General features: G+C 43.7%; 1 protein-coding gene across 7 annotated transcripts in view; it reads left to right on the top strand.

The window, feature by feature from the left end:
• SLC31A1 (solute carrier family 31 member 1) overlaps positions 1-19,653 on the top strand; it is a 67,369-nt gene that overhangs the window by 40,675 nt on the left and 7,041 nt on the right. For 3 of the 7 annotated variants that reach the window (XM_081847378.1, XM_081847377.1, XM_081847379.1), the window contains exons 2-5: positions 2,052-2,222; positions 17,867-18,044; positions 18,886-18,958; positions 19,437-19,605. In XM_081847378.1, the coding sequence (XP_081703504.1) occupies positions 17,910-18,044; positions 18,886-18,958; positions 19,437-19,605 (377 nt within the window). In that variant the 5' untranslated portion in view covers positions 2,052-2,222; positions 17,867-17,909. Of the gene's footprint in view, positions 1-2,051; positions 2,223-7,345; positions 7,401-11,264; positions 11,414-17,866; positions 18,045-18,885; positions 18,959-19,436; positions 19,606-19,653 lie in introns of those variants that run through there. The other 4 variants (XM_081847382.1, XM_081847381.1, XM_081847380.1 and 1 more) reach the window with 4 other exon arrangements.

Here is a 19,653-nt window from a genome sequence, read left to right as displayed (position 1 = left end):
GATGAAGAGGTGGGTTAAGGGAAAGAACATGAGAGTGAATGATAGGCAAGAGACAGAGGCCGAATGAGAAAGGAGAGTGGTGGTAGAGAATGATCAGCTGGCTGGACTAGTAGAGTTTAATGTTATAGGGAAATGGGGAGGTGTGTATTTATGACCAGCAGGCCTTCCAAAGTGCCGTTCTAGGAAGCAATGTAACTTGCCTTCCTAACTCTCTAGTTCTTTTATGTCCAAACAGTTTCTTTGAGGGATTTTTCTTTTTGGGTTTTTCAAGACTGAGCTAGAAAAAATCTCAGTTTCCAAGCTGGTGAAGAAGTGTTTGCTGATTTGGAAGACAAACAGGCCCAAAATACAAATAAATCAATAAATCTATATTGTATAGGAGTGGCTTGTGTGAAATGTTTTTTTTCCACCCTTGCTTTGGAGGTGGCAGGGTTGTAGGGCACTTCCTAGATTGGCGGACAGGAGTAGGTGGATAAGTATTCTAGGCATCTGGTTTCCCAGGCTCCAATAAGTGTAAAGGTGGCACCTAGAACTTCTCAGGCTTGAACTATCATGATTGGTGCTGACTACTGAGGAGTAGGAAATCTTTTTGCAGGTGTAGTCTAATTCATTCTACCCAGAAATGCACCCTTCTTCTGTTATCTTCTGTGCCTCAGGTTCCATTTCTGGGCTGTTGTCCAGGATCTCCTGGTTTAGAATGCCTTTGTCTGGAGAGTTGGCTAGGCACGTCTCCCAGAAGAATTAAGAACTGATTTTAAAAAGGCTTTTACACTGTTGGAGATTAACTCTGTAAAAAACAACAACAAAAAACAAACTTTTCTGTAATAAGAGTCTCTCTCAAAATGTGATTTGAAACTTGAGAGTTTAGAAGCCAGCTGTATTGTGTCTTTGAAAACTGCATCACCAGAAACAGCAGATTCAAATTCTTTGTACTCATTCAAATCCTAACAGATGTTGGTTAGATCGGACAAATAGCTGAACAGGAAACTGAGCTGGTGTAGCCAATAATGTGGGATTTAAGAGGTTTGGTGATGCATCTTACTCTAAACACCCATGACATGTCATAGAAAATAATCCAACTCTGGGATCATTTCTTGAGGTTAATTCTTGCACTGAACAAGTGGTGTGCCTTTCATTCCCACACACTGCTCCAATAATGTTTGCAGCTGAAGCCTACATTTCAAGAAAGTTCCAGGAATCAGTGAACAGAAGCATTGCTGATTTTTCTACAGTGTCTTATAACAAGCTTGTAAAGCTTGTGTGGCCTGGGTAGCCAATTCAAAATTTGTGGTCACCCGAACATGCCCTTGCTACAAAAAGCCTGCTGCACCACTGGAACATGGTGTAAGATGAAGGACAAAGATGCAAGGGTGTGGTATCTTTCCTTATCTCTGCACCTGCATCATCTTCCTCCAGCTCAGAGCCAGAAAGGTAAGACAGAGGTTTGTTTTGGCTCTGTATTCACACCCAGCAAGTGCAGAACTAAAGCAAGCTGTAGGCTTCTAACCATGTTTGGGATGGCGGAGGGAGTAATTTCTACCCCTCTGCAGCTCTAATGTCAGAAGAAGGCCTCAGACTTGACCCACTCGCAACAGCACATCTGACTCCTTGCCCTGATGAAGGGAGCAAGCACATCCCAGATGCAGGGGCAGGGGAACCTTTGTTCCTCCAGATGTTGCTACACTCCCATCAGCCCTAGCAATCATGCACAATGGACAATAATAATTGGAGTTGTACTTCAGCAACCTCGGTGGGAGGGGGAAGGTTCTTCACACTTTTGTTAGAGCATGTACACAGTTTTAAAAAGAAATCCCCAGAAACCACATTGACCTGTTCTAGCTGTTTGATTCCAGTCACTGTGCTATCCATCTGACCTTGGACTGTGTATTTGCCAGATCGAGAGTGTTTTCATAAGAAGAGGGCACAAAATAAAAATCAACCTGAGGGCAACTTTTCTCCTTTTACTGTGTACCTGCCCATGTCCCTGGGGTTCTTAAAGGTGGTACTGTATTCCTATTGACTAAACTGTCCATTTTTTTCTTTCTTGGCAGTGTACAGAAATCATCAATCTGCTGCCAGGAGTTGGAGTTTAGGCTTAGGTGTTCGGGAGCAGAGCTGAGCACACAAACAACGGAGAATTACAGATGATATAGATTGCAAATTTTACACAGGATAAGAGCTATCTCTTCATTTGTAAACTTTTGAAGTCATCCGTAGTTAAGGTAAGCTTTTTGGTCTATTTTTAGCTTGTTAATTAATGCTTGTTTATCTTCCAGCAGTTCATTTATTTTGTGGACACTAATTAGCTGGCAGATAGAGAATCCAAATAGTTCTTCTAGTTTCGTGAATAGTTAAAAGAAGGAGATATTGCCGACCTAGTGCCCTAATTTAAGAACTATTATACAGTGTGTGGACTTCATTAATGTTCCTTGCTCAAGACAGTTCTCCACCTCCCAAAACTTCTATGTCGTATGAGAGGTTTATCTTATCCCTGACCCCCTTATCTCAAAAGGGAGTTTTGTCAATATGCCTTGGTTGCCTTTAATCACGTCATAATGATCTCTGCAGACAGGAGTGTCAGCAGCTGATAACTAGTCTCCCATCATTCCTCCTTAGAAGTCGAGTTCAGTAAGGCTTTTGACAGTTCCCCATGATATTCTTGCAAAGTAGGGGGTAAAATGTAGACTGGATGAGGTAACTGTTGACTGGTTCACTGACCAAACCCAAAGAGTGCTCACTAATCATCATCTTGGAAAAAAGTGACAAGTGGGGTACCACAGGGTTCTCTCCTGGGTCCGTTGTTATTCAATGTCTTTAAAAATTACTTGGATGAAGGAATTGATGGGGATGCTCATTAAATTGGCAGATAACACCAAATAGGACAGGTAGCTAATGGATTCAAGATGACCGTAACAGATTGGAGAACTGGACCCAAACTAACAAAATGAATTTCAATACTGGCAAATGCAGGGTTCTGCACTTAGGCAGGAAGAACCAGATTCACAAATATAAGATCAGAGACACTTGTGAAAAGGACCTAGGGATCTTAGTGGACCACAAGCTTAACATAAGTCAACAGTGTGATGCAGCAGCAAGAAAGCTAATGCAATTCTAGCCTGCATCAATAGAAGTATAGTGTCCAAACCAAGGGAAATAACAACACCACTCTATTCTACCTTAGTCAGACTATAGCCAATATATTGACAAGCTGGAACATGTGCAGAGGAAGGAACCAAGATGATCAAGGGTCTGGAAATAAAGACTTCATGGGAACAGTTGGAAGGAGCTGGGTATATTTAGCTTGGAAAAGAGGAAACTAAGAGGAGATGTAATAGCCATATTCAAATATCCCAAGGGCTGTCACATGGAAGATGGAGCAAGCTTGTTTTATGGTCTGGAGGGTAGGACTCGAATCAATGGCTTCCAGTTACAAGAAAGGAGATTCCAACTAAACTTCAGGAATAACTTTCTGACTGTAGGAACTGTTCAACAGTGGAACAGAGACTCTTGGGAGGTTGTGGACTCTCCTTCCTTGGAAATTTTTAAGCGTAGGTTGGATGGCCATCTGTCATGGATGCCAGATGTTTTAGTTAGGGTTGCCATATTCCCAATGGTGAAAATCTGTACAGAGTTGTTGAGTTGTTGTTTTTCTTTGGATCAAAGTTGCTGAGCTTTTTTTGGGAACATCTCTCTTTTGGGGGGCTTTTCTTAGATTTTTTAGAATTTTTTTAAAATAGCCCAACTTGCCATACTTTCAGGTTTTCCCAGACATTTTGCCGATTCAGCAAAGAATCACCCAGACACCATTTTCTGAACAATTCCTGGACACATGGCAGCCCTACTTTAGTTGAGATTCTTGCATTGCAAGGGGTTGGACTAGATGAGGTCCCTTCCAACTGTACAATTCTATGATTCTATGAAATACTCTGGTCCCAGACCATGTACAGCTTCATAGAGGATAAACCATGGTAACTAGCCTAGGTGCTTCTGCTTTTTGCTTCTTAAACATTTTAATTTTCTTGCAGTGGCATCCAAAGCAGGCCTGTTTTTGATAAGAAGGGAGAGTCTCATTTGTGCTGACTTTAGTTCCAGTTACAGATAGGTAGCCGTGTTGGTCTGCCATAGTCAAAACAAAACAAATTCCTTCCAGTAGCACCTTAAAGACCAACTAAGTCAGTTCTTGGTATGAGCTTTCGTGTGCATGCACGAAAATCTGAAGAATTCAGAAAATCTGAAGAATTTCGTGTGCATGCACGAAAATCTGAAGAAAAATCTGAAGTATCTGAAGAAGTGTGCATGCACACGAAAGCTCATACCAAGAACTGACTTAGTTGGTCTTTAAGGTGCTACTGGAAGGAATTTGTTTTGTTTTGTGCTGACTTGTCTGCTTACCCCAGAATAGACTTCATGTTTGTTGGATTGGGTGGTGTTAATTAAAGTTAAACTTTAACTCAGAGTAATTAAACTCAGAGTAGAGCTATTGAAATTAATGGACCTAATTTCATTAATTTCAGTGGGTCTGTTCTGAGTAAAACTTAGGTGAATGTCCTCCCCCCTTGGTTTTTTCTTTCTTTTCTTTTTTTCTAGAATCTCAGGATCTATCAACCAGAGTCAGATGCAAAAGATACACAAGATTTAAAGGGCATGTGTCTAAGTGCATTTTGAGCCTAGGGATTTGTTCTCAGTACAAGAACTGAACTAAGCTCACAATCCTCCCAGTTAGCCTTCAGCTTTTTTCATTTCAGCATATTATTCATATGGAAAGAATAGTTGTTTATTAAACAAACAAAACAAAACAAAAAACACCTAGCTGCAAGTCACTCAGAGATCTACCAGTAGATTCCAATCCACCTTCTTACCGCTCCTAGTCTGTTCTGTAGTTACTCTACATGGCAGTAGGGTGGGAGAAAGCCTTGAGAGTACACAGTGATAATGCGAAAAGGCTTGCCTTAACTCCACAGGAATGATTCTCTTCTCATTGTAAAATCTTGCCAGCTCTCCTAAGAGTGGGTGTTACTTGAACATAGGGTCCACAGCTAGAAAACAGTTGCAAAACCCACAAGCAACCCATACAAAGAGTCACTCACAAATGTGCATCACATGCCTATATTCATGTGCCTTAAAGTTAATCTCTTCTTGTCCTTTGTCAGTGTCATTTACCCATGCCTGTATGGAGGCTTCCAAACAGAAAACTATTTTTTTCTTAATCTACAGTAGTCTGTGGAGTTATTTGGCGGGGCATTTAGGTTTGGGTCATGTGACTTTCTAGGCTAGCAGTGCTTAATCACAGGTCATACAGAATCTTTAATTGCTAGAAATAGTGGTACATTGAGGAAGCAGGCTGACTTGGTTTGATTAGTTGCACCCCCTCTTTTTGCTTCTGTTGCCCTCTCCCCAAATATCTCTATTAGAATGAGCTCAAGTCTCAAACCTCCCTGGGGGTGATGGCTTGGAAGAAGAGAGACTGTGAAGCTGAAGCAGCTTTGGAGAGTTAATAATTACCCTCCAGGTATACACAGTGGGTCTGGATGCTGCATGTCAGTGCCATTGAAAGCTGCTGTGTGGAAACTTTGATCTGCTGAGGGATTGTTGGCAAGGGCGGAAAGCTGGTCTCCTGCCAGCTGTGAAATGGGGAAGCAGATGGGGAGAAAGGAAGCCCCCAACCCTTGTTGGCCTATTCAGGATTTCTTGAAAAGCATTTTTAAGAAAGCCAGGAAGCTAGATTATTGGAACTTGCAAACCTTTATTGTTCTGATGCCAAACAGGAGTTCACTCTTTGCCTGTGCTGATTGGCAGCAGGCTCTCCCAAGACCTCAGGTAGTGGTCTGTCCCAGCTACCTGACATCCCTCTTAACCTGGGAATTCCTGCATGCGAAAAATCAGCTCTTACATTGAACTATGAGTCCTCTGGGCACCACATAGCTTGGATTGCTAGTGGGAAAGGCAAGCTGCATTTCCTACTGGCCGGACCATATATGCAAATCTTTATCTTTGACCACTTCAATATCTTTCTTATGACCAAATGCACGGCATGTTGTCACAACATGGCCTAGCTACCACTATATCTTCCCTCCCCGCACAGCCCTCCTCCAATCAGCTGCTCACCTGACAATTAGATAGAGGGTAATATTCAAAGGCGATAACATTTGAATTCAAGGAAGGCTTCTGAAGAAGGAGCAGTCTTGAGAGGCTTCTTTAGCAAGGCAGCAAAAATATACTGGTACCACCAGCTTGACACCATCTATTGCAGAAACAATTTTTTCTTGCTTTGGTTACATTCCCCCCCTCCCATCCCAGAGCTCCATACCCACAACTTTAATGTGTATTTTGGCAGATTGAATAATCTGCCAAAATACAGAGTCTGCCTGTCTGCTCTTCTCTCTAGGGGGTGAGAAGGACCTTCCTAACACAAACCGAACTGCTCATTGTTCCATTTGGCTGAGGTCCTTCCTGGTTTTGAAACCTGATGATCCCTACAATTGCTATGTGCTATACTAAAATAAAGAATGGGTTTGCATACATTTGACTGTGTTTAATGTTGAGTCTTTACAGCACAGGATAGGGTCATAGCTGAGTGGGAAAGCATTGGTTTTGCATGCAGAAAATCCCAGGTTCAATCTCTAGCAGTACCTCCAAGTTAAGGTTAGGAGAGAGCTCTGCCTAAACCCCTAGAGATCCACTGCCAGTCAGGGTAGACAGTATTGAATTAGATGGACCAATGGTCTGGTTCAATCCTATGTTCTTGCTGTACAAAATGTATAAGATGTTGTGGGGGTACTTTGCCATTCAACTCTGAATGGAACTTCATGCCTCATTTCTCCCACCTTGCCCCATTTGTCCTCCTTATGTTTCTGACTTTTCTGTAAACTGTCAGAACACACTATCTTCCGTTATGTTGTCCTCCATCCAGATTTCACTGGCAATAGTGATGGTTCATAGGAGGTACCTACTATTCACTGCTCCTGGCTGTTGGCCCCCACAGATACCTGTCCCAGCAAGCAATGGAATTGCATCAAAGGCTCTAATCTGCCAGCCCTCTGGCCTTATCATGCCAAGACAAAGTTGGGTGCTGTTCTAGAGTTCAAAGTTGCACAACAGTTGCCTGTAGCCAAAGGGTTGCAGTGCTTCTTTGGAGGATGGGGGGCACGGGACCAAAACCATTGCTCCTGTTTTCTTTTGATGCTGCAGTGACTTTTGGCAGAACCCCACTGTAAGCAGGTTTACCATCTTTTTTGGGGTCAGGCACGGGCAATGGACTTGAGGGTGGAGCTTGCCAATTGGATCATTACAGCCTGTTGCAATAGCTGTAAATAATAGTGGCAGCAATTCCTTTACAATGACATTCTAATCTAAAGGCTTAGTCAGAGGAGAGGTACAGAGGTATTGTTTCCCCTAGTACGGTAAGTCTTACATTGTGCAAGGGCACAATGTCCATTCTCTTGTCACCTCATGAACAACAGTATTGAGTTTGCAAAATATCTGCGGGGTTTCAGGAAATAAAATTGCTCCTTCAGCAGGAGCCAGTTTCCCTGGTGCTTTTCTTCCTGTAACCTAGATTCTTGCCTTGATATGGTCATTAGTGTACCAGCCTGTGCCTCTTTAAGTTCTCCCAGGAAATAATAGTGATGATCTGCTGAGGGAAGAGGGGTTTGAATCTCTTACAATATTGCTCTGGGCCCTTTGGTGTGGTTCGCATGGCTTTATTGCTTACCTGGGTCCACCTTGCACATTACACAGGCTCCTCTCTGGGAGGAGACTGTCTGAGGAAGGGCTGTAGCTCAGTAGCAGGCATCTTCAGGTAGGGCTCAGAGAGACCTCAGTCCAAAAGTCTGGGGAGCTTCTGCATGTTCTGACTTTGTATAAGAAAGTATCCTATGTTTCTCTCAAATGTTAAGCACACTCTTTGGTGCTGAACATCTTGGTGTGTGGCCTGAAAAGCCTGGCCTTTTTTGGTTTCAAGAAGTCAGATATTGTTCTTTTTTGTCCTCTTTCTTCCTGCCTGGTTTGTGCTTATTCTTCCCAAATGGGAAGAGTGAATGCAGCATCCTACCCTCAATGATCCCCTGGGCTAGGAAGGAAAGATTGCTGCAGTGCTCGCTTATTGTTTAGAGAGTAGAGTATGTGGTGCTGCACTGTAATGTCTGAATCCGCTACCTCTTCCGATGTGAGCAGATGAGGAGGAGGAGCTTCTGCTGTGTCTTAGATTGGTTGTGTCTTAGATCGGAAGAAAACACAACAGTATTTTTTGCTGTCTGGGGAACACTTTGCTGTAGGATGTACTAATTCTCATCCACCTGGGAGAGGAAGAGGAATTATTTGCTGACAATGAGCTAATTGCAGCTATGAAGCAAAATATACAGACCAGTTGCCTTTGAGGTTTGGAAGAAATTAGGGGTTAATATTGGGACTGTGGCCAGTTCAGTCTTTGTTGTCTTTTTAAGGTTGTGTGCCACATTGCCAGGATAGCATTATATGGAGAATAAAAAGGGGATTTGGGGATAGGTTGTTGTCTCCAGTAACTACTTGTGATCTTCTTTGGAATACTGTTAGATGAGGAGGTCTGAACTAGGTGGACCTTGATCTGATCTCAAGGGGAAACTCCAATTTTCCAGAGCAGAGGTGCAAGAACCTCTGGTTCTCCACATATTGCACCATAACTCCCATGATCATCCCATATTGTTGGACCACAGGTCCCTCATCTCAGTTATAGAAGGATTAAGTGAGAAAACACTTGTGTGGGAGACTATCTTCAGAATTGAATCTGAGCTGCATCACACATTAGAGAAGCTATAAGCCACCTCTGAACTCTCATGAGCTTCTGTGTTCTGACCCCTGACCTCAGGTTCACAGGAGTAGAGGCAGTGCTCTCCAAATACTTGAATCTGCGCTAAAAATAGCAAAATTGTCAAGTGTGGGATTGGAGTGTGGGAGAGACATTAAACAAAACAAACACAATTGGGCAAAATCCTTATCAACTTCATGATTATAAACATGCAGAAACATGAACCTAATAGTATTAACTTCTTTTTAAAGCTTAAAGATAACCTCATTGGCAGGATAAGTTGTAAAACCTGTACCTCCGGTGAATGTAGACCTCTAGATTGTCTCAATGCAGTTGGGTGTGACTTGCCTGTCAAGTATGTTGTTGCTGTGATAATTGGCCCATCATAAATACTTTCTGGGCTGGCAGCTGATTTCAAGCTTTTAGAATAGCCAATAGCAGGGTGGCAAGCTTCAATTTCCTGCCCATGGAACTTGGTCTCTAGCTGCATAAATGTGCATGCACACATACAAAAGGCCAAATAGAAGTAGTGTGCCGCTATAAGAAATTACTCACAAGGTCATGCCTCTGTACTGTCCTATTAGTCCACATCTAATACACAGCTGAAATGGAAAAGCATATTTCATGGGAAACAATCACCCCTTGTGAATGCTACCATATTTTTCCGTCTATAGGACACCCCCGTATATAAGACCCCCCCCCCATATTAGGGGACTCAATTTTAGGAAAATGAGGGCAGATGGCCCAAAGTTGTTGAGCCTCTCCCCCACGCAGCCGGGGGCAGGAAACACTTTCTAGTTTCCCATGCGCAGCAGCATGGGGGGGGGGGGGAATTTGCGCTCCCATCAGCCATTGCGCTCCAGTGCTGCTGCTTGTGGGAAACAATCCAGGGAGCGCCCACCGCACGCAGTGGCATTGGGGGAAACAATCCAGGGAGCACCCACCGCACGCAGTGGCATTGGGGGAAACAATCCAGGGAGCACCCACCGCACGCAGCGGCAGCGGGGGAAGCTGCACTCCCTCCAACGAGCTGGCTGGTGGTGCGCAGCTTCTCCGGCCCCCATGTAGCTGCAGGCAGGAAACACCCCCCAGGTCGCTCCCTGCTTGCTGTGGCATCGGGGGAAGCTGCGCTCCCGCCAACAAGCTGGCTGGCGGCACGCCACTTCTCCCCCCCCCCCCGAATCCACTATCCATGTATTGGACAACCCCAGTTTTTTGACGTGATTTTTGAGTCAAAAAACCTCGTCCAATACACGGAAAAATACGGTACTGTATATACTCACATTCACAAATGCAGCAATAAGTATTTGAGGTGGGGGCACTGGAATATAGGGCAAAAATTTCCTCCATTTGGTTTGAGGGTGGGAAGCATTGGCCTCACTTTGATTTGGTTTAATGATGCTATTGCAGAACCAAATCTGTTGCCATGATGTTGTTGTCATATTGGTTATATGATCGTTGATTGCCTGGATGACATAGCCAGTGAGATAATTTTTCCCTAGCCAAAAAGAGGAAGTGAAATAATGTGAAAAAAGGGTTTAGAGAGGTCTCTTGGAGAATATCTTGGTGAGATGTCTCCCCTCTCCCCATATTCCATGACACTTGAGCATTCTGAAATTCTGCACCAAATATATCCCCCAAGAAAAATTTGGCTCAAGCCCAGACCTGCATCTCCCTTCCAAACCTCTCCCTATTCTGACCTTTCATGTACCCTGCCACTTATCTCCCCAGCCTAGCTTGATTATAGTTTTCAGTCAGGATAGGACGGAAGGTGAGACAAGATTCAGCTTCCCTTTAGCCGTGAACTCCTTTGAGGGAGCAAAGCAGACCCTCCCATTCTTCCATTTTACCCATGAACATTGCAGTCCTATGAATAAATAAATATGGCTGCTCCATCATCTCTCCATATGTGTTCTCCTAGTAATACAGCCTGCCACCAGCCTGGGCAATGGACATGGTGTTGTACATAGTTTGTCATAAGCCACCAATACATATTTTATTATTCAGTCACAGACCCAGTAAATCCTAAGCCATAAATCAGCCTGTGTGTCAAATGAGCCTGGTTTGCAACCCAAATTTGAAAAATAATGCAACTCAGGGAGGGGGCAGGGAAGAGCAGCGTAAGCACAGAGAGCAAAGGTTTACAACCAAACAGAGGCAGTGATAAGGGGAAGGAAGGAGCGAGATAATGAGGTTGTTTGTTTGTTTGTTTGTTTTTAAAAGGAGAAGAGGAGGAGACTGAACATATGAGTTGTGTGTGTCTGGATATAAAATTCAACAGCTCTTTGCTCGCCATTTCTCTGAATATTTGTGGAAGTGTGGGCAAACACTTGGATCGAATCCTGTTGTGACTCTTTCCATAAATATTCTTCCCCTCAACAACTCCTTTTTGCAAACTGCTGAGGTTCAGGGCTTGAAATGTGGTAGTATTTACTTTGGAAAGGAAGTGGTTAATATTTGCAAAAGGATGTCAGGAAATTGAATAAACTGGGAGCAGCATTCTGGTCTTATGATGTTGAGATTAAGAGTATCCATTGCAGTTGGCAAGAGAGTGTGTGAATAAACAGCTCTGGGGTCCCTCATCTCCCTTTAGCGGGCAAAAGGTTAGTCTGAAAAGAGCTTGGCTCAGAGGTAAGAATCCCTAACACTGTGTTTACCTGCCAGCTTCTGCCTCACCTGTATGTATTGGCTGTTATTTCTAACTCTGCATGTGTAGCAGGGAATCTTTTCCCGTTCACAAGGAGACAGGGCTAATTAGATGCTCCCCAGCATTTGTTTGAAGTTTATATCATTTGTCCTGGGAGATAGAAGGGGAATAATTTACATATGTATGTCTGAGCTGTGGACTATCTGCTGTCTGCTTATGGGATGGATCAGAGCACCAGAAATAGTGGCTGTATCTCACTACAATCTGGAGAGCGTTCCTAACAAGCATTGTCTGCTCGTGTGGAATTGCTGCAAGATGGGAACATCCCAGTGTGGCAAACCATTTGTTATCTGCCTCATTGGACGGCTGCTATTTTTCCAAATCTGGGATCTGGTGGGGAAGGAAAAGGTTATGTGTGTGTTGAACAACCTGGTCACAATGGAAACCCAAGAAGTGTGATGTTTAACTCTTGTTCTTCTGGGAAGACCTGAGGGCAGTGATTAAAGGGCAGAGGGATATGTGTGTGTTGAATTAAAAAAATATATTGTATTCTACATTTGTAAGTGCTCTGCATCTGTAAGTGTTGGGTGAGAGGGAAAGTCATTTTGATTTGTGCTTCCTTGAACATGTACATGTTGGAGGAGGGAAGCTTCCTGGTGCTATAATCTCTTTAGCAGTGTAGTGTTTTGATTTAAGAGATTTTGCTGTTAACCATTGGATTAACCATTGCAGTAAAGCTTGTTAGCCACTCAGTTATTATTTTTTGATCTTAAGGGTTTTGGTTCAAATCTATTTTTGCAGCTGCGCATTGTCGGCTGAAATCCAAAGCCCTACTTAGACTCGCCCAAGTGTTTCCTTAGACCCAGTAGGACTTTTCCCGTTTGAACAGCTGATGGGCTGTGTTGTAAAACAGGTTTTCTAACTCCCCTGCAGTTTTGCTATTGAAGTGTGTGGGGGGGTGCTGCTTTAGGTGGTTTACATGTCCTGTATAAGATAAGCAAAATTTATTTAATTTTTTTTAAAAAAATTGTTCTGATTCTGCTGGTCCTGAGGAAGGAGTGAGATCTGAGCAGGACACTTTGTCCACTGGATATTTGATTGGTTTTGGCCTGGTGCCAACATTGTCAGCTTTGGGGCGCTGAGCCTGTTTGCTCAAGTTTTTGGTTTTAATTTAGATCACACTTAGATCAATTTATAATCTGGGATTTTTTTGTGTTCATCTTCTAGTGGGGTGGGGTAGGATTTGTTGTTTTTATTTTTGTTGGATGGACACCTATAGGCATTTTTTTTACTGTATTCTTATTCTATGTATATAAGGTTGTATCCAATGTTTGGCCTATTGGAAAAAAGCAAATACACTTGATTATTCTGAGATTCTAGGTCCTTTGTTACACGAGGGCACTGTTTGTCCAGCAATCTAGCCAGCACTTGCCTGTATCCTCTCTAAGTTAATTCTGCCCCCTACAAGCTGAGCCATTTTGTTTTCTCTCTCCCAACTTGTTGAGGCAAGATATTTGCTTCTCTCTCTCTCTCTCTCTCTCTCTCTCTCTCTCTCCTGCCAAGATAAACCTGCTTTTGCATTAATAAAATCTTTGAACTCCAGACACTGTGTCTATTTCAGTCCAATTCACTCGAACTACAAGCTCTCCAAGATCTGCCAGGAGTTGTTGTTGGTATCTGTCTATCTCAAGAGACAACTGAGTTCATCTCTGGGGGTAAAGTCAAACCACTGTGTTAGCAGCACCAAAGTGACCTCTCCACGGTGTAAGCCCGGGCAGTGTATATGGAGATCCTGGGCTGCCCAGACAATAAGAATCACCTCTCAGCCTTGCTGATGTTGTCCAAAGGAACGCAAAGTAATACGTTTGGCACCAGCTTGGCTGCAGGAGTTACCAGAAGGAGGCGTGCAGGGCACCATCCAGAGTAGACCAATTGAAATTAATGGAGATGCCTAACTTAGGTTTATTAATCTCAGCGGGTCTACCCAACTTAATCGAGTGCAACCCATTGTTTTAAATGATTTATGACCTGTTGGATATTTTTATATTTTTGTAAGTTGCTTCTGAGACATTTTTTGTAGAAAGTAATGAATAAATGCAATTAATAATAATATTTACCCCACACTTCCCCCCCTAATCATGCTACAAAATGAAGAAAAAAAAGATATTAAGGCTGCAATCTTGTGCCTCCTAGGGCTTACGTGCCTGGGATTTGTGTTGTAAAAGCATAAATAATCTTCATAAAATAGGAATATTTTTAAGACTCAGGCAGGTAAAACTGAATCTAAAAAAGAAGTTAAAAGTCATGTAGCAACAGCCAAAGCACCATTGAAACAAAGTTTTCAATAAATGAAAGAAAAGGCTCTGTCATGGGTACCTTTGTAGCTGATTTTCCCAAATGGGACAAGGAGCAGAACCTCCAATTTGGTTCTTTCTTTCTTTTTACAAAAAAAAGTTCAGTGGGACATGTTAAACATAACTACATTGGCTGCAAAATACCACTTATATGTTGACAAAATTCAGAGAGAATAAACCTGAACCAGTGGGTTCAAATTGGAAGAAAAATTATTTAGACTGGGGATGGGAAACCTCTGGCACTCTGGGTAGTGTTGGTCTCCAGTTCCCACCAGCCCCTGCCAGCCCAGACAGTAACCAGGGATGATGAGCATTGTAGTCCAATAACAGCTGTAGACTAGTTTCCCGTCTCTGACATAAACACTAGGAAAAACCCTTATGTTACAATCTGTTGGGCAGTGAGACAGACTGTAAGCGGAGGTTTGATGGACATCTATCAGACTCCCTGTATGTAGTACTACATTTACGAAGTGTTAGACTAGAGATTCCTTCAAGCTCAATGGCTCTATGAGATCCTTTGCATGTAAAGTGTGTGCTCTGCACCAGGCTACAGCCTTTCAAGGACCAGTTTCTATATTTAAAGTTGCAAACTTGGAGCTATACACAGCCCTTTAATATGCATGTGAGTACATGGTGTGCGCTTCTAGCGGAGGAGGTTGCCTAGCACTGGAACACATTCAGCTCTTGATCTTCATGCTTTTTCATCATTTATGCTAATGTTCAGAGCAGTGCCGAGAGGTGGAGCCCCTCCCTGCCCTGAGATTCAGCTGCCAGGATTCACTTGGGTTGCCCAGGCTGCTCGGGAGTCCTGCCTGCGGCAGACAATAAGGTGCTTTCAGGCTGAGCCACTGGCTTCCTGTCAAAGAACCGCACACTTTGCTTTGGGGGCTGCAGCTCTGCTGTTTCACTTGACTGGCTATGTTGTGCAGGGATCTCCTTTTGCAGTGGCTGGAAAATCTCTGAGCATCTGGTATTGCTGTGTAAGGTGTGGGCCTTGGCATGTTTGTGGGGCAGGAAAGAGGCTCTCGCCACACATCAGCTTAAGTTACTTACTATTATTATTGTATATTCTTATTTGATACCCACCTTTTTGCCTGACGTTATGCAAGGCAACTTACAGATAAATAACAAGAAGGGTTAAAAACATAGAAAAGACCGTAATTAAAAACAACTAAACAATAAAATAAAAAATGTATACATATATAAAATCTATTAAAACCATATCAATATTTGCAATAAAAACAGCACAGCACCAGACCTTCATTAAAAGCAGTCAATTCCCCCAAGCCTGTTGGAACAAGAAGGTCATCACCTGCTGGCAGAAGGACAGCAAGGAGAGAGCCAGTCCAGCTTCTCTAGGGAGGGAGTTCCAAAGTCTGGGAGCAGACACCGAGGATGCCGTTTCCCATGTTTGTACCAAGCATGCCTGTGAGGGTGGTGGGACCGAGGGCCTCACTACTACTACTGCTGCCATCACCATATTGAAAGTCATTCAGAGCTGGGTTGGATCCTGTAACATTCCAACCTTTTACCATAGCTTCCGCCCTTGTTTTTGCCCTACTTGGGAGACTGCTTGGTTTGCCCCATGCATAGGGATTCTGTGGCCCTCCTGATGTTATTGGATTCCCCATCAACTTAATAGGCAGGGATGGTAAGAGCTGTAGTCCAACAGCATCTAGAGGGCCACAGGTAAGTATTTATTTATTAATCTGTGGATTAACGTTGCAAGGTGATTTGTGGACACATTCTTAAAACCGGTTTAAATAATTTTAAAAGCAGTAGAACAACTGTGTATAGGTTTAAAATCAACACAGGATGAACACCTAGGCAGAGACCTTTTCCTCTTGTTGAAACAAAGATGAAAACAAACAGTCTTCAATTGTTTCTGGAAAGTACAGGTGGCAGGTGCCTGACATATTATTATTTTTATTATTTATTCAACTTATACACCGTCCTATACCCGGAGGTCTCAGAGCAGTTCACAACATATCTCAAGAGGAAAACTCAGGAAGATAGTGGGGTGCCCACTATCTGGTTCCCCATTCCTGGTTTACACATATAAAATCGCTGGCACCACCAATCCATTTCTTCCTTCATAACTTTCCTTGGAGTCAATCTTCTGCTTTATTCCCTGAAAGTCCTCATCCCCAATTGAAACAAAGCCTACATGTGGTAGAGTTTGATAATATTCATTCCTTGTTATTCTTGACTCTCTGTTGAAATTTAGGCTGTGAGCTCCTTTGAGAAAGGACATGGCTCTCTTCCTGCCCCACTCCCCAAATATGTTACTCCTTGGAAGTGCCATGGCATTATAAACCATAAATCCCCCTTATCTAGCTGAGTTTTCCTGACTCTGAGAAAAAGGGGGGGCAGGAGTTTGTGTCCAGTGTTCATCATTAATAGCTTCCTTACAGTACATGTAAAGTACCTTCTTTACAGTTCCAAACTACTGTACTATATGGTTTGGATCATTATATGGTAAACCTTTAAACATCTCCTTGCTTGGATTTCTTACCACTTTTCCTCCTGTGGAAGCACCTACACCTTGAATGGTGGGCAGCCACATTTTCTCTCTCTTTCCCTGGAGACTATTTGATTATCCATGGCAATGAGATTAAAAAGATTTCAATCCAGCCTTCTGTGCACTTAACCATCTCCCGCTTCATTCAATTATGAAGACATGGGGGAGGCTGTTGCTCTGGCAACGGGGACTAGATGGCTGGGGGCAGCCGATGTCCTTTTCTGCTGCTGGACAACACCTTCACCTAATGTGACTGTAGAGATCTGTTCCCCATAAAAATGTCCAGTTGCCAATTAGAGGGGAAAGTTTCCATGCATTTGACTTTTGAGTTGATGTAATTTAAAATAGGGCTTGTAGCACAATTAAACCTGTGACAACAAAGTTATCTTTGTAGATGTTTGTGGATAGCTCCTGCAGTTCCCAAGCAGATATTTGATAAAAAGCATGTCCATTTTTGCTTATTCCTGCTCCCTGTTGCGTCATAGAATTGTAGGTCTGGCCACAAGGTGACCAGGTTCCCTTTGGTCCTCTATGTGTCTGTGCAGTGTAGGATGGTGCTCATTGGGCCTGGTGGGCCAATGTTATGAAGAACATCAGTAGGTGGAGCCTGAATCACTGACAGGCAGAGTGAATTTTATTCCAGCGTTCTCCCACCTGCTGAGTTCTACAAGGGCAACACTGAGACTAAGCGGAGGAGTCTGGGCTGGATGTAAGTAACGAGGCAGGCTGGGGCTGGCAGAGGGTAGACTGAGTTTGGTGGGGCAGTCCCATGTTTGCTCTACTATGTCTATGGCAGCCTTGGAAATTATTATGGAATAGTTCCTGGCCTGCTACATGCTTTTATGTACCCTCTGGCACCCCTTCCTTCTCCAGTTCTTAAATGCCAGTTCCTTCTGCCAAGCTGCTAAGGGACTCTTCCATGGGCTCGTTGCCCTTCACAGCTGGGAGAGCTGAATGGGATAGCCTTGTACTGCTCTGTCCATTATAGTATTGGTCAGGGGTCGGCAACCTAAGGCCCATGGGGGTCGTTTAACCGACCCACGAGCCACCCCTGAACCAAGCCACTACTGGTTCATGGCCTCATCTAAAGTAGGCTGTAGCAGCATCACCATATGGGGGGGGGGAGAGAAAGAACTGGGTCCCCAAATGTATGCTTGAGTTAAAGTTGGGTCCCAGGTCTGTAAAGGTTGAAGACTACTGCTGCAGGTGACTTTGGGCCACTCACCAGCTTTCAGCCTAACCTCAGAGTGGTTGTGAGATACAGTGGAGCAGAGGGGGAAAATGATGGAATATAAATAAAAAGCACTTTTAATGAATGCACTTCTGTATATACATGTTAGCTGTTCTTGCATTGCGCAATCTTCCAGAACTGACTTCCATATCCTTATGAGGTCTGGAAACTTGATTTTCCGAAAAAAACTAAAAGAGTAATGAACATTCCAGTGTTTATGTAGAATATCCATAGGCTTGGTCTAAGGGCCAAGTTTCTTAAGATTAGCTACAGGCATGCCTCTTAGAGGTACTTTCTTCTTAATTTCTTCTATTTTGTGTGTGTCTTCCAGGCTTCTACAGCATCCCCTGCCCTCTATTTCCTTGGGGGTCAAAATGTCCAACCATCACATGGCGCACATGGGCCATGATATGAATAGCTCAACAACGCCCACCCCAGATCCTCATGCACACCATCATGCCATGACAACATCGGGGCATATACATGACGGAGGGATGATGATGATGATGGTGAGTAGAGCTCAAACAATACCTCTGGTGCAGAAGCTGTGTGACAAATTTGGTCTGCCAGGCCTCCACATTGGATGTCAGGTGTAGGGCAGGCAGAGGTGTCCTGCTTGTGCACCTGAACCTTGCAGAAATAGGATTTGACTCCTGCTTTCTGAATGGTAGGGTATATCAGCAACGTCACCAGATCTACTAAAAATCTGTCCAGATCCAGAAAGACAGAGAGAAGCAACAGCACGCACATCCCACTTGGACTCTTCAACTCTGTGGGTGCCAACTCCCAGTCACATGGCCTGTTTGTGGCCCCACCAAACTTTAAGCAAGGTGCTGATCAACACCAACAGCAAGCCCTGTGGCATCCTGATCAGTGACTTTTTGGTGAAGGTGATCCCTGCCTGAAGCAGGGCTTGCTGATTGGGGCAGCAAGCCACACAAAAGTCAGCTTTGAAGTTGGGTCACCTGACAACAGGGTGATGTTGAATGATTGACAGGTACCGGTAATTTCAGAGGGTCTTCAAACCTTAGTGGAACTGCAAGTGTTTCTGAGATGAGCCTCCTTCCATCTCATGAATTGGGAATTCAGCTGCTGACTGCAAATGGTGACTGGAGAGAGCAAATGTTGACCACTCTCTTTTCTCACATGCACACATTCACTACCCTTGGATCATGCTGGTAAAGAGAGAGGCAGTGGGGTGGGGCTGGGTGAGTAGGGTGCCACTCCAATGAATTTGCAGTCTCTGTGGTTCTAGTTCCATGCAACCTGTTTGAAACTGTGATGCCCAAAGACCCTGCCACTGACAAAGCTCCACTGTGGCATTAAATGGACTCCTTGTTTCTTGTGCAGGATATGACCTTCCACTTTAGTTATAACAATGTGCCTTTGCTGTTTTCCGGGCTTGTCATCAACACTGCTGGAGGTGAGTGAGTGATTTACTAGGTGCCACTAAGATGGGTCAAAGTATCTGTTGCCCAAACCACAGTCTGGTGGAGGAGTGGGGGATGTTGGACTGAATACAGTACAGCAACAGGCAGGAAAAAACATCAAATAATCTGCTAAGACCCTCAGCAATTTTCAAGTGGTTCTTAGGCAGGGGAGATGGGGGAGAGAGTTTGGGAACTGTTAGATTTACTGATTTATGTGTGGTAGATCAACTTCAAGACTTGTTCCATTATCCAGACCTCCTTGGAAATGTTAACAATGGGGGTGGGCCATAGCTCAGTGGTTTATCACATGTGGTCCTTCTGAATAACTTAATGCTGGAATCAATGTTGCTGAGTAAAAACCTTAGCCAATCAGATTGTAGTGTCACTTGAGTGCTTTACCTGCCTTAACTGGAGTGCTGATATCCCAGCATGGAATAGATCCAGGAACTTTCCTCCTTCTCACTCTGCTAGAAATGGCTGGTGCATTTGTGGCCATTTTCCTCCTGGCCATGTTCTACGAAGGCCTGAAGATTGCCCGAGAGAGCCTCCTCCGGAAGTCACAAGTCAGCATCCGCTACAACTCCATGCCAGTTCCTGGACCAAATGGCACAGTCTTGATGGAAACACACAAAACAGTTGGGTACGCACACTCTTTCTATCTACAGGGGACTTTAACATGGGAAACCCA

Source organism: Podarcis erhardii, assembly GCF_964252035.2.
Source record: "Podarcis erhardii genome assembly, chromosome: Z".
In the NCBI taxonomy this organism is placed as follows: domain Eukaryota; kingdom Metazoa; phylum Chordata; class Lepidosauria; order Squamata; family Lacertidae; genus Podarcis; species Podarcis erhardii.
The sequence above is the reverse complement of the archived record's forward strand: the minus strand, read 5'-3'. Positions and strand labels throughout refer to the sequence as shown.